Source organism: Capricornis sumatraensis, chromosome 2, assembly GCF_032405125.1.
Source record: "Capricornis sumatraensis isolate serow.1 chromosome 2, serow.2, whole genome shotgun sequence".
Lineage (NCBI taxonomy): Eukaryota > Metazoa > Chordata > Mammalia > Artiodactyla > Bovidae > Capricornis > Capricornis sumatraensis.
This window is the reverse complement of record NC_091070.1, coordinates 181504996-181519188: the sequence shown is the minus strand read 5'-3', so window position 1 is coordinate 181519188 and position 14193 is coordinate 181504996. Positions and strand designations below refer to the sequence as shown.

The 14193-nt window shown below is 44.2% G+C and overlaps 1 protein-coding gene across 1 annotated transcript in view; it reads left to right on the top strand.

Annotated features, from left to right (window-relative positions):
- Window positions 1-284: 284 nt before the first annotated feature.
- The window catches only part of CACHD1 (cache domain containing 1), a 236083-nt gene continuing 222174 nt past the window's right edge, over window positions 285-14193 (top strand). Inside the window, exon 1 of the mRNA XM_068964526.1 lies at window positions 285-524. Within this exon, the coding sequence (XP_068820627.1) occupies window positions 285-524 (240 nt within the window). The remainder of the gene's footprint in view (window positions 525-14193) is intronic.

Genomic DNA, 14193 nt, shown 5'->3' with positions numbered 1-14193 from the left:
CGCCTCGCGGGGCCCGCGCCGGCGCCGGGGTCCGGGACACGGCTGGGGCGGTTGCTTGCTCTCCTGCCGCGGCCGCCCGATCCGGCGATGGTGGCCGCCCGCGCTCCCGCGCCGTAACTGGGCGCCCCCCTAAGTTTAGGAGCTGCCGGGGCGCGTAGAAGCTGCTGCAGAAGGGCGAGAAAGTTTTGCGGGGTGCGCCGAGCGGGCCCTGGGCGCACCACCCGGGGCTACCTCCCCGCTTCCCGGCTCTTGGAGCCCGTCGGCGGGGAGTGGGGGGAGGCGGCATGGCCCGAGAGCCAGAGGAAGAGGAGGCGGCAGGGGCGGCCGCCCTGGCCCGCGGGGGTCGGGGCTCGCTCGGACGGATCGGGGCGCGGCGGCCGCCCCTCTGGCTGCTCTGCCTGGTCGTGGGCTGGCTACTGGGGGCCGGGGCAGACGCCGAATTCTCTATTCTGGACGAGGCGCAAGTGCTGGCGAGCCAGATGCGGAGGCTGGCAGCGGAAGAGCTGGGGGTCGTCACCATGCAGGTAAGGGTCCCCCCACCCCTCATCCCTTGTGCCCGGGAGCTTGCCAGGCACATCCCGCCTCGCTCCTTTGCGCAGAGCCCGGTCCCATCCCCAGTACAGGTCACTTTAACCGAGCACCGACCTCGCCCGCATGCACAGAGCACCCTTTGCCCCGGACACCTCTGGCCTCTGCGTGGATCCCCTAACAACACACCAACTCCTCTTCCAAGTTCTTGGGTCTCCCTCTCTTTCTCCTGTGCAGAAGCCCCTGCCCTTTGCGCAGGACCCATTTCCCATGCCCCTACCCGAGCACAGCTCCATTATCTCGGCCAGGATTCTTAGGTTCCTTCGCGCCTCCTTTCCTAATTTGCACCAATTTCTCCCGCAGTCTTTTTTTTTTTTTTTAACCCCGCCACCTCTACAAACTCCCCTTTTCCCTCTTTGTGTATCCATCCCAGGGCAGACGGTCCCGCCTGGCTTGGACGGTTTTCCGAGGCTCCCAGTCTGTACCCCCTTAATCACCTCTTCGGGTCCCCCCGACCGAGGCGCAAGAATGGGCGCCCGGAGGGCCGGCACCGCCGGGTGCGCAGCTGCTCCAGGGCCACCTGGGCCCCGGCTGAGAGCGTCCGGAGAGTGAACTCCGCTCTCCCTCTCCCAGCCCGGGTGCCTTGGGGGAGGGGCCGGCCTGGTAGACGCTTGGTAGATTCCCGACTCGTGCTGTGTGGGGGATGTTTTTTGTTGCTTTCCGCTGTTGTTGGTTGCGCGCTGTTCGAATGTTTTTGTTTTGTTTTGTGTACGCCTTTTGGTATGTGGTGGAGGAAAAAGCAAGCATAGTGAATAAGGTTCCCATTTCTCTAAATTGTTTACCAGATCCGTCCTCCGGGGAAGGGGGTGGTGGTGGTGGTGCTAAAGAAAGATTGCCCGAGGCTAGTAAGAAATCCTGAAGATGTTACTAATAACCAACAGTACCAACAGTAGTAAAAAAAAAAAAAAAATTGCTAAACAGCAACCACCTGGAGATTCTATCTCGCCGTTATTTTAACCTCTTTGGCCGGAAAGGCCCACTCGATTAGGAGAGGTTGAACTGACATTCCGAATCTGAAATATTTGCTGTAACAGTTTTCTGTAAAGTAACCTCATTCTCTTCTGTATTCGAACAATAATAATGGTGATGCATGTGGTTCACGAAAGAGCGAAGTTTCCAGGAACGTGTTCTCCGAAGAGGTTTCTGATTTCGAGTCTACTGTGACCACCCTTCTACCTCCCATCGGGAGAGGTGTTTTAAAGTCACTTGGGATTCCGGTTTCTGATTTTTTTTTTTTTTTTTTTTTTTTACCCTCCCGCCCTAACCACCACCAGTCTCCTCCAAGGATGATACAGTTTTCCTGAAGTCAGTTCCCCCGACCTTTACCGCTGTAGTGAAAGACGGTTCGGTGGTTTGTTTTTCAGGAGTGGATGGTTTGCCTGAAAGATAATTGTGTTTCTGTGCAGACACCAGCCCTGAAAGGCAGTAGAGTCCGATTTTTCTTCATTTGCATAATAGACAAACTTTTAAGATGCATTATTGAACTTTTCTATGCAGATCTTTTAGGTTCAGATTGTTATAATTTTTTCCATATGCATGTTCTGATTTCTGATGATTGCTGACAGAGTTCTCAGAAGTCAAGTGACTTTTAGAGGAAATGAACTAAAATGTTAGGGAAAAACTAGAATTTCTTTTTCCACTGATGAATGTTTCAATTCAGAGGACACACAATTGTGTTCTTGCATAGAGACCCTCTTTTAATAAAGACATTTAATACATTACAGTTTTGGACAGTGATCTTAAGATTAGCAGGCATTTGTCATCTTCATCCCATCACTAGGGCTGGACAGGGGACCTTTGGGTCTCCCACCACTACCACCACCATATAAGTTAAGGACTAGCTTTTTCTAAGATGCTGACAGCAGTTTTACTGTTTCTCACCCAATCGTTGACAAAAGGTGAAATCGGATCCCAACACATTGTCTTTCAGGTAGGGATCCAAAACAAATGTAGTTTTAAAAGGCTTCCCTGTTGAAAGGGAGACACTTTAGAAGAAGAAGAAGAAAAAAAAAAAAAAGCTCTGATCAGTGGGGGGTTTGTGCCCAAATGGCCCTTTATCTCCTCCCAACTGGCCTCTTTCTAACACCTTTGCAACCTCATTGTGGAAGCTGGCCTCCTGGGGACAGGGTTTTGTCTGGCAAAATGTGAAGTGGCTTCTCTCCCTTTTTAAAAGGAGCAGCACATACTGTATTTAAATTCTTCTTCTTGAGCTGTATATTGATCTACCACTTGCCTCCTTCTGGGAAAATTGGGGGAAATCTCTTTTCAGTTTTGTTAGACTGCCAGCTTGTTTTTTTTTTTGGGGGGGGGTTGGGGGGAGATATTTGTAAAATAAAATCTAAAGCAGGTTACATTTCTTGCCCTTAGAACAAGGTTGCCAGCCTCAAGTTTTCCTCTGTAAACCTCTGGGATTTGTTCAGTGGGTCTGAAATTATGTGGGTTTAGCTGTCTAAAGAGCAGATAATATAATCCCTCCTTGTGACATGTTGGATATTATAGCTGTGGAGCTAATCTGGTGCTCTGAGACAGGTAGCCTCATGTGGGTGTTAAGGTGAGTGGGGTCAAACTTCCATCCAAAGATATGAGGGAGTTGGAGAGAGGTGTCCTCCCTTTGCAGGAAAAGAATGTCCTCTCTCAATTAAGGGATCGACTCTTTTCACTTGACCTTGGCACGTCAAGTACAGTGCAGACCTTTCAGGGTGGCATCTTCTTTGACAAGAAACTTTGTGTAGGTTCATTTACGAATTAAAAACCTATTTCCAGACTTTTACGTCACTGCTGCTGAAATTCTCCAAAGACCATTTTTACTTTTGAGAAACTGCAAAGCCGCTTCCAAGGGGGGGAGGCCTGTTGTCACCTCTCAGAAGACAAGCACAAGGAAGAATTTTACAAAAACAAAACCCAGAACTTCTTTCAGCAGTGTAGTTTCCTGTGGCATGGTTTTTGTGCTGGCTGATAAAGAAAGTTTGAAAAGCAGCCTAGCTTAAAGATTTTCTTGGAAAGGTTTTTCTCATGGTGGCTGCCTGCTCATGGTTTTTTGTTGTGGTTCCTTTTTAGTAATGGACAAAGTTTAAAAAAATCTCTAAATGATTTGCACCAACTAATTTTGCCAGTGCCTTGGGAAAGTTGCCGCTGAATACTGCCCCCCTGGCAGCAGGCCTCATACATCATGAGTAAAAGTCAAAAACCTAATCATCATCTCCTCAGGGGTCTGGTGGAGTGAAACCATGGACATTGAGATCTAGGGAGCAGAGAATGGCTGTGTTCAGGGAGCCTTGTTTCTGCTTTTTCATTCATGCAAAAAGTTTTTATTTTTTATTTATTTATTTTTTTGAATGAAGGAGCATCATGGAATGGAAAGTTTCCATATTGGAAACCTGGGTTCCAGCTCTGCCACTTTAGAAGTTAGGTGATCTTGATCTGTAAAGATGGCAATGATGATTCTTCCTGGAGATCTGTTCTGTGGACTTAATGAAAATAGTGCATGTGAAAGCACCTGTTGATGTGGAGCTGGGACTGGGAACTGTTGGCAGATGTGCTTGTTCTTCAGTAAAGAGATTTCCTTAGACGCTGACTGGGCACAGAGCACTATGCTAGCTGAGTGTTTGGTGGATTTAAAAGGAGATATTCCAGCACAGCCCCTTAAGGAGTTTACAATTTGGAGGTGGAGGTAAGGTTGCACAGGTGAAACAATCAAGCAACAGTGCCTGCTTGTTAGAAGGCATATCTGGCCCTGGGAGCCATTTCACCAGGCACTTATAAGGCCCATTTAACATTATATGACAATACAGGCTTCCTAACAGCAAGGATCTGGCACATAGCCAGGTTGCCCGCCTTGATGTTAATTCTAACTCAGCTCTGCTGAGCTGGGCATAGTCACTGTGAACTTGGCAGACGCACCAGCAGGTTGGTCAGACAGCTGCTGTATGGGGCCTGGAAGGGGGATGGGTGGGGAGAATCCTTCCAATAGGGGCAGAAGAAACGCCAGAAGTACAGTCTGAGGAGCTTCACCTCAAATGGAAGGAAAGGAGGCAGACAGGACAGAACTGATAGGCTCAGTAGCAGTGAGCTATTGACTGAAAATATAGCGCAGCATTGTAAATAGTGGCTGCAGCTGAAAGTGAAAGGGGAGGCTGACTTTGTATGCCCTAGAAAAGCATTAAGTTCATTGTTCATATTTGCATACATTCAACAAACTTTGGGGGAGACTTCTATGAGGGGCTTTGGCTTGGGCTTAAGCTGGGGATAGGGCTTCCCTGGTGGCTCAGAGGTTAAAGCGTCTGCCAGCAATGCGGAGACCCGGGTTCAATCTCTGGGTTGGGAAGATTCCCTGGAGAAGGAAATGGCAACCCACACCAGTATTCTTGCCTGGAGAATCCCATGGACGGAGGAGCCTGGTGGGCTACAAAGAGTTGGACACGGCTGAGTGACTTCACTTTCACTTTACGCAGGGGATAGAAGGTAAATAAGATCTTGTCTGTGCCCTGAAGCTCTCAACTGATGATGCAGACAGATACAAAAGGAGGTGTTTAGTGAGGGGCGGAGAAGTGTTAGAAAGCAGCGGGCTAGTACCATGCTGCAGAGAGGAACAGGGCATTATGGAAGTGCAGAGGAGGGCTGCCAAGATTATCTGGTGAGGTCATGAAGCTGACTACTCCTCCTGCAGCCTTTTAAGTGATCTGCCACACACAGAGGGCAGTCCTGAAAACATCAGCAGCCTCAGATATTAAGGGGAACCAAATAAGCAGTTCTTCAGACATTTCTGAGGCCCCTTGGTGGTACTGGACAAGGGAGTTGCTATGTCTTAAATTCTTGATGGGGGAGGGGGGTGACTGTAACTCTTGTACCTCTGCATATGGCTCCATGTCTTATTTCTCTGGCCATCACATCTAGGGCTTCTGTGGTTATTTCACATCAACACCCTGGTGGCCCTACTATAACTTCATGCTGATTTACAGTGATGTTTAGATAAGGTTGGCATTTGCCCCCTAGTCGTGTCAATCATACCAAGAATGGTATGTTTTAGGATGATTTGAATATGTACTTAGGCAATTGAGAACATTTTAGGAATGGAAAAAAATGCAAATAATGTTATTTGATTCTATGCCCTATGTGTAGTATAAGCCCTAATGGGAAAGCTGCAGTCTTGTTTTCTTCTGAGATTGCTCATTTGGAGTAGAACAAAATTGACCATTGGTGGATGACTCTGAACTGAACTTGGTAAGAATGAGTGCAAAGAAAAACATGTTGAATCACTTCTGAGGGACTCTCCCCGGTGTGCTTAGTATCAGTACTTCCTCCCCTTCCTCTCCACTAATACCTGTCTTAGCTGCTTAGCTTTTTCCTGCCAGTTGTACTTAAATCTGGAGAGGTGTGGGGGAGGGGAAGGGGATGGTTTCACACTTTATAACTTGGTGCTATTTCTGGTTGCTGCTTGAAGAGTTCCTTCCTTGAGCTTAAGTGGATGAGCCAACAGGAACCTTGGAGAACTCTGGAAGTTTGGTATTAAGTGCAACGGGATTTGTTTTGAATCTGCTTCAACCTGGAGTAAAAGTATATTGGAGGTCAAAATATAAAGGGCACCAGTTTTGACTCTACTAGTTATTAACTCTGTCACTTCCAGCATATTATTAAATTACTTTTGAGCTTCATTTGGTTAATGGGGGGACTTCTTTTAGCATACAGTCTAACATAGGAACAATCAGTAAACAGAAATAAACATGGACAGTGTGTTTAGTGCCAGGGCACAGAACCTGGAAGCCAACAAAAATTTTGCAGCTCCAGAGCTGGAGTGAAACTGAAATCTAAGCTTCAGAACCTGCAGATTTCAGTGCAGTCAGTCCTCTGACCCAGGGATTACCAAAGTGTGGTGCACTGACCTCAGGGATGTGATGCAAAACCGTCCTTTGATATTTATGAAGAAAGTATTAGACCTGCCAATTAGAGTCAATTTTATTTACTTTTTTTTTTTTTTTTTTGCTACACCACACAGCATGTGGGATCAAACCCGTGCTCCCTGCAGTGGAGGCATGAAATCCTAACCACTGGATCAGCAGGGAATTCCCTTATTTACTTTTAAGCTTTTTTAATACAAGGATTTGAAAAAATATATAGAAGTAAAGAGAAGAGCATAAAAATATTCCTGTACCTCTCACCCGGCTTAAACAAGCTATCTACGTGTGGTCAGGCTGGTTTCATCTCTGTCTCTACCTGCTCTTTTCCCTCCTCCCTGATTATTTTGAAGGAAATTCCAGGTATCCCATAATTTTATCTGTAACATTTTTATTACATTCTTAATTTCTATAGTAATGTTTTAGAATATGCATAATGTATTGATATACTAGTATATAGAATTTGCAGTCCATCAATACAAATATTTTAGAGGGTGTATGCTTGAAAATGTTTTATGACATGCCTGAGCAAAACCATTGCCGTGTGGTGGTGGTGGTTTAGTTTCTCGGTCATGACATGGACTCCAGCCTGCCAGGCTTCTCTGTCCATGGAATTTCCCAGGTGAGGATGCTGGAGTGGGTTGCTATTTCCTTCTCCAGGGGATCATCTTGACCCAGGGATTGAACCCTGGTTTCCTGCATTGCAGGTGGATTCTTTTCCCACTGAGCCACTGTGCGTACTGTAGCCCTTTGCAAAATAGCTGGTATCTTTGTTCAGCAGCCTCCTTTGCCTTCCAGATGTAACACCTAAGATTCTTTTGGGAAGCTCCTCTAGGGCCCTTTTTTTCTCATGGGCATATGCCTTCTGGCCCTCATTTTCATGCCTTGCTTTCCCCACAAGGCTGTGAGTTTCTGTGTTTTCTTAGTGCCCAGCTTACAGTCTGAGCCATGTCTTCTCCTGCTTTCTCCCTATTTCAGAGATGGAAGGCAGGAAAGAGAAAGGAACAAAGCAAAATAAACTGTAAGGGAAGGGAAGAGGCTGAAGAGAAAAGGCTGACTGTGGACATAATTATCTTCTGATGAGTTTGCCAGCAGATTCCACTATAGACTCTGAGGCCAGGAGAGTGGAGGGGAAAGTATAGAATGTCCAGAGCTTTCCCTCCTAGAGCTCATGTTTTATCAGAGAAGCTAACTAACCTGAATGGGTCAAGGCAGTGTAGAAAAAAATGCTGAAACATGGGATCAAGATCCATGCCCACTCCGGGGTTGCTAACTAACATTTCCAGGGTTCAGTTAGGCAGAGTGAGGCAAGCCAGGTGTAGATCAGTAGGGCATGGTGTTGGTTGTTGGAAAGGGAGGACACATGCCAGGGCTGAAAAGCAGGTGCTACCCAGCTCTGCCAATTGCTGCCATGTGGCAGTGTGGAGCCAGTGTGGCCACTTGACTCTGGTTTTCAGGAGAAGCTGGGTCTCTGGGTTTTCAATGAAATCTCTCAATTCTTAAAATGTTGGGAACTAATTCAGATAGAAAAAAAATAAAACAAAACACTGTGTGGGCCAAACCAAACATGCCAGCTGTCTGGATCAGGCCAGAAGCCACCAATTTGCAGTGTCTGGATTAGAATTATTCAGTGAGCTCTAGGAGGTAAAGTCAGTGACTGTGTGTAAAGATTCTGGGGAAGTAAGTTTCCATATAATAGAAAAGGACAGCTTTCTCATAGAATAGAGTTTAAGTTGGGTTGTTTTAGGAGATGAGCTTCCTGTCATTATAATTACTTAAACAGTCATTGAATGTTTATTTGGTGCCAGGCACCATGTTCATTCTGAGATATCCATCAGTTAATTTCCAAAGCAATGAAATGGTATGAAAAAGGAGGTTCCAGACGCTTGGAGAAAGTATGTCAGGGATATTAACCTGCTTAGGGGTGGTGGAAGCTTCTGGAAGGTCTTCTAGGAAAAGTAGAATGAATAGGAATTAGTTAGCCAGAGGGTGGGGTTCCCAGAAGACTTTCGTGATGGCTCTTCAGAGAATGGAAAGATGGCCTTAAGGTTTGGAGCTTAGAGAGCTAGAGGGAAGAAAGGGCACAGGAAGAGTTCAGAGAAGCAAGCATACAGGTTGGGTAGTAGAATCCTTGGATCCTTCATGGCAGTGAGATATATGGCAGGTAACAACAAAACGCCCAGCTTACACTGGCTTGAGAGAGGAAGAGGCTGCCCTACGTGATTGGACAGTCTGGGGAGGAGTTTGAGCCAGGCTAGGTTATGGCTCAGGTCATGTGGCCCCATTGCTCACATTCTCAAGCAGATTCTCCCCTTTTGTTTCCACATGACTGGCCAAACCTTCCTAGTGTTCAGTTGGGAACTAGCTGCTTTTTGTGCATGAATCTTGCCTTTGGAGAAGATGTGCTCTGGGGGAGATGAACTAGAAACATGGAGAAATGAGGAGCTTGGTGCCTAGAAAGCTCAACTGAAGTCATTTAGGTTTTAGCTAAATGACTTAGCTAGATGCTTAGCAACCACCAGCCCCCAAGGCCTGCTATGTACTTAGGTTCTTCTTCCCCCAGTCCAGTTTCATGAAAGCCTACTTTGCAGTCTCCCTGCCTCTGACCTGCATGTGGGCTGGCTGGCCTCCCACTGCGTCCGGTGGTCTGCCCTGAGGGGCTGTACAAACCCAGGCTCAGCAGGCCTGCCCTGAGCCTGTCTTTGCTCCCTGATTCACTGATGAAGTGTATGAGCACTAGAAGGACCAGAGAGAAAGTCAGACCTCCCCCAGCCCTCATTTTATAGGTGAGAAACAGGCCCAATGGGTGGTGGCTCTCTAGAAGTCACACCAGTACTACATGATAGACCTTGAATTCAGGTCTTGACTTTTTAGGATTCTTACTTTTGGACACAGTACTTATCCCATGGGAGCTTCATTTTCCAAGAGATGTTTGCTTTAAAATGGAAAGGAAACTTGATTTAATCAAGAAGCTTTATTTTAATTTCTTCTTTTGAAAACAAAAAAAGTTTTGGCTTAGTTCTTTGATGATTGAGAACTTATAACTGATAGTCTCATTTGACAGATGACTTTTTTTTTTTAAGCTGTTATTTAAATACTTAGAAGTCAGTGAGCCATTGAAAGAATACAAAATTCTGACTCCACAGTGATGTTAGCTATTTTTAAAACACCAAATTTAAGTAACCAATAACGTTATAATTATGAACCTGTATAAACCAAAGTCTTTATTATTATTATTATTAAAAAGGTAAAGCATAAAAAGAAAACTTTAGGGAAGGAACAACTTTTGTGATTTTTTTTTTTTGATTTATATAAAATCTTCAGAATGAAATTCTACCTGTAATTTTCAGGAAGAGTGCTATTTTAGAACTGAATTTCAGGACTGCATCTCTCTCCCTAGTTATTAGAAGCATGAAGCTCTTTCTTTTTGTGAAAATTGTAATAGTACAATTACTTTCAAAGGGTTGTTTATTTGATTTGATAATGAAACAGAATAAATGTCATTTGAAAGCCTCTTTACCTTCCCACTCTTCATTCTGAATTCAAAAGAAGTTTTCCCCTACTTCAGATTTACACAGTTCCATGATTTCTAAGTTAATTACAGTTACAACAGTTCTGATTCCCAAATACCAGGGTGGGTCAACTGAGAAGTAGCTTCGGGTCCATATTTGCCTGGAAATAGTGTGCTTTGTTGTCATTGTCGTAGAGAAGCCAGTGGAGGAAATTCTTATCTGTTGTACATGATAACATCCTGATTCTGTTCCAACCATAACAGTTATTTTAAAGACTAGGTCAAAGCCCAAGACTCCAGCACTTTTTCTTTTTTTCTGGATTCCCCTTGGATATATTTTTTTTTCCATTTTATTTTTGCACTGAGTATTTTAAAAGATACTCTAAGGCCCTGGTGGAAGGGCAGGGAAAATCAGCAAGCCAGTGAGAATGAATCTGAATTTTTAATTAGGCTTTGAGTTGTTTCTTCAAAGTGTGGAGACATCATTAGTGATGTAAGTCTTGTTGCATTAGCAGAGACTGACATTTCACTTCAAACGGGAGAGTGCAGCTGTCCTGTGCAGATAAAAGTTGCCAAGTGTGGAATAGCAAGGTGGATTGGTAGATAATTAGCTGTCCCACGTTACTGCAGTGTGGAAGAAGCCTGCCAGTCATGGGCAGGAAGGAGAAATTATTAGCAGGAGAAAATCCAAGTATGTCATAAAGCAATTTGGAATCACTTCAGCTGTGGCAGAGCTGATAAGGCATACGTTAAGGAAACAAGACAAACTGAGTCTAGTATATGATGGCCAACTTTTTTTTTTTTTTTTTTACAAATCTTAATTCAAAGAGGAATGGTCAGAAATTAATGATCCATAAATACACTGAAGTACTGATTCATCAGTCTGCCCTGACTCCGCCTATAAAATAATTAACCAGCTTAAAATAGTCTTCATATTTCCATGTTACTTGAAAATAAAGTAGGATTCTACATAGGGCAAAAAATATATATATCACAGGGAGGTCACAAATCCCTAACAATTACTGTGCTGTGTGTAACCATGAAAATATATTTGAAGAAGAAATTTTGAAGTCTGTCACCTCTCTGATAAATGTAACAGTATTTATAAATGGCTTGAGAATATTTTTATGGCCTTATTGGTGAAACATATGTTTGTGTGTATTTAAATATTGTTAACAGTTTTGCTGTGATCTTCACATTCATCTCCGGGAAATGAGAAGGGTAGAAAGACCTGTTGGGTTTCTTATTAGACATTTGCTAGCTCAAATAAAATGTCACTGGGATTTTTTGTTGTTGTTAACTGTATTGCTCCCTGGGCTCCTTAGTGGGATCCTGGATTCCTTTGTCCTGATTCCATCCATGTTTATTGATCAGCTTTCTCCAAAGCCCATGCCTCTCCTGACAGCTCAGGGACAGGCAGTGCCAAAGAGCTTAAGGTGGTACGTTCTGCTTGGATGGTGTCCTCTCTGAATAAGAGATATTCTCAGCTGCTGTCACAGAGCCAGTTTTCTGCCTCTTGCTGCTTGATTCCTCCCACCCTAGAAACTGTCACTGAGTTGTTGCTGCTCTGGGTAGTTCTGGAGAAAGCCTGGAGAACTGAGGTTTTTAGCAGTCTTGGATCCAGAGTAGTTTTCATTTACCCTATGTGTAATGGGGATGTTTGCCCCTCTTGTTCTCTTGAAGGGGGGGATAGGGGACTAGTCTGTGTGCTGATTTGTAAACCATCTCATTCGTTATGGGCTGATATCCCAGTTAGTGTAAATTCAGATTTCCAAGGAGGCCTGGAAAATTTTACTTGCATCCATGTGTAATCAGTTAAAAAATGTGGGCAAGAGCTGCAAACAGTAAAGCTTTGTACAGATGAGTTATTAGAGCGTGAGTTCTCACAAGAAAGAGCCCAGATTTATTCATCTGTCTAGTCCTGGTATGTTAACACTGTCTCTGGCACATGGTGAGGACTCCAAAAATGTCTGGGCTACAGAAATTGGGTGGCCATCTTTAAACAGTGGGCTTCCTTGGTGGCTCAGAGGTTAAAGCGTCTGCCTGCAATATGGGAGACCTGGGTTCAATCCCTGGGTCAGGAAGATCCCCTGGAGAAGGAAATGGCAACCCACTCCGGTATTCTTGCCTGGAGAATCCCATGGATGGAGGAGCCTGGTGGGCTACAGTCCACAGGGTTGCAAAGAGTCGGTCAAGACTGAGCAACTTCACTCTCACTTTCACTTTCTTTAAACAGTAGATTTGGTAACTTTCTGATACTATTCTGAATTTAGCTTCTGCTACTATGTTTCTATTTCATTACCTACTCTAGACTTAAGTATAATGTCTTGAGCCTGCACTTGCTACTAAAGATGTAAAATGTTTCCGATGAGTGACAGTGTCTAGAAATAAGCACCTTAATTATTGGTTGAGTTCTGATGTTTTATTTCTTCCTGTTAGAGAAAGCTTAGGTATGTATATCCAGGCCATTTAGGAATATAAAAAAATACCAAAATGTATGTATACTTGCAAATTATGTACTTAGAGCTCTGTTATCCTAGAGATTAGATTCATCAGCTAGTTTATTTAGTGAATATGTGTTGAGCACATACTGTATATCAGGTACTATGCTTGCATTTGAGTTCATGGTTAAAAGAAGAGAGACAAGATCTCTACTCTTATTCTGCTTGGATGGTGTCCTCTCTGAATAAGAGCCGCCCTCGGCACCTAACTAGGGGAAATACGTTGAAGAAGTAATCATATAAATATGAGTTATAAATTGTTTTAGTAATGTTATTAAAGAAACAAGGATTATTAGAAAGACAAGGGAAAATCCTTTTAATATATGTCAGAGATATCGTTTCTCGGCTCAAAACTCTCTAAAGGCTCCCATCTGACTCCAGAGTAAAATTCAAAATTACAGTGGCTTTTACAGCCAGAGTGACCTGGTCTCTGATATCTTTGGCTTTATTTCTTATCTCCCCTCCCACCACCAAGTTCCCACCCTCCCCCTCCTCAACCCCTACCCCCCAACACACAATGTTGCTCTAATGCTCCAAGCACACCCTTGCCCCAGAGCGCTTGAACTTGCTGTTTCTTTTATCTGGGAATAAAAATTTTAAAAAATCTTTACCTGCCCATCTTCTTTAAAACAGTATCCTCCCTTCCCTCTCCTCACTCTGCCGCCTTACCCCATTCATTTTGTTTTGTCATATTCCCTAACTTCCCACAGGTAAGCTTTGTATTGTTCACTGCTGTTTTCTTATGGAATGGGCTTGGCCCTTAGAATTAATTACTCGACAAATATCTATTGAACAGTGTGGGTGGGAGCAACAACCTAGAACTGGATGGCCTGTTCTGGAAGTAATCACAGAAGGTAATCACAGAAGGTAATGCGGAGGAACCAATCAATCAGAGAGGTAGACGAACCAATCAGAGGAGAGGAGGTGGGGCTAGCAAAAGAAGGGAGAGCCAATCAGAAAGGAGGAGGGTGAGGATGTTGGCTAGCATTGGAACAGCCCGTGCAGAGGTCTTGAGAGTAAACTTTGGCATACTTAAAGAACTGAAAGAAAACCAAGAGGCTGTCTTAATTAGTATAAGAGGAGATAAATGATGCATATGAGGGATTTGAATCTTTTTGGGGGGGGGGGGGATTTGAATCTTATTCCTAATCGATGCAAGCATAATTGTTTCCCCAAATTCTTCTTGTTTATGCCTTTACTGGTATAAGGAAATGGCAACCCACTCCAGTACCCTTGCCTGGAGAATCCCACGGACGGAGGAGCCTGGTAGTCTACAGTCCATGGGGTCGCAAAGAGTCGGACACGACTGAGCGACGCTACTTACTTACTACTACCCATTAGAAGGGTGAAGATGCTGAAAGACCCCGGGTGGATAGACGTCTGGATGTTGGAAAATTGATGGTAGGCCGTTTGTTTCTCTCTTCCAACAGAGAGGACAGAGAGAGAGAGGAGTGGGGATAGGAGAATATAGATTCATTAAAAATTAAAATAGGAGAAAAATGTAAATCTGACTTCATCGTTCTACACCTATAAATTAAAAAAAAAGCACCTCATGCTTCCCATGTTACTTCTTTTTCTTAAAAGGGGATAAACAAAACAGACTTCCAGAGCAAACTGTGATTACGACAATGAAGTCCTGCAGTAGTGATTCAGATGTACTTTCCTTCCGGTATGTTACATTCATTCAGATAGATATAGATTT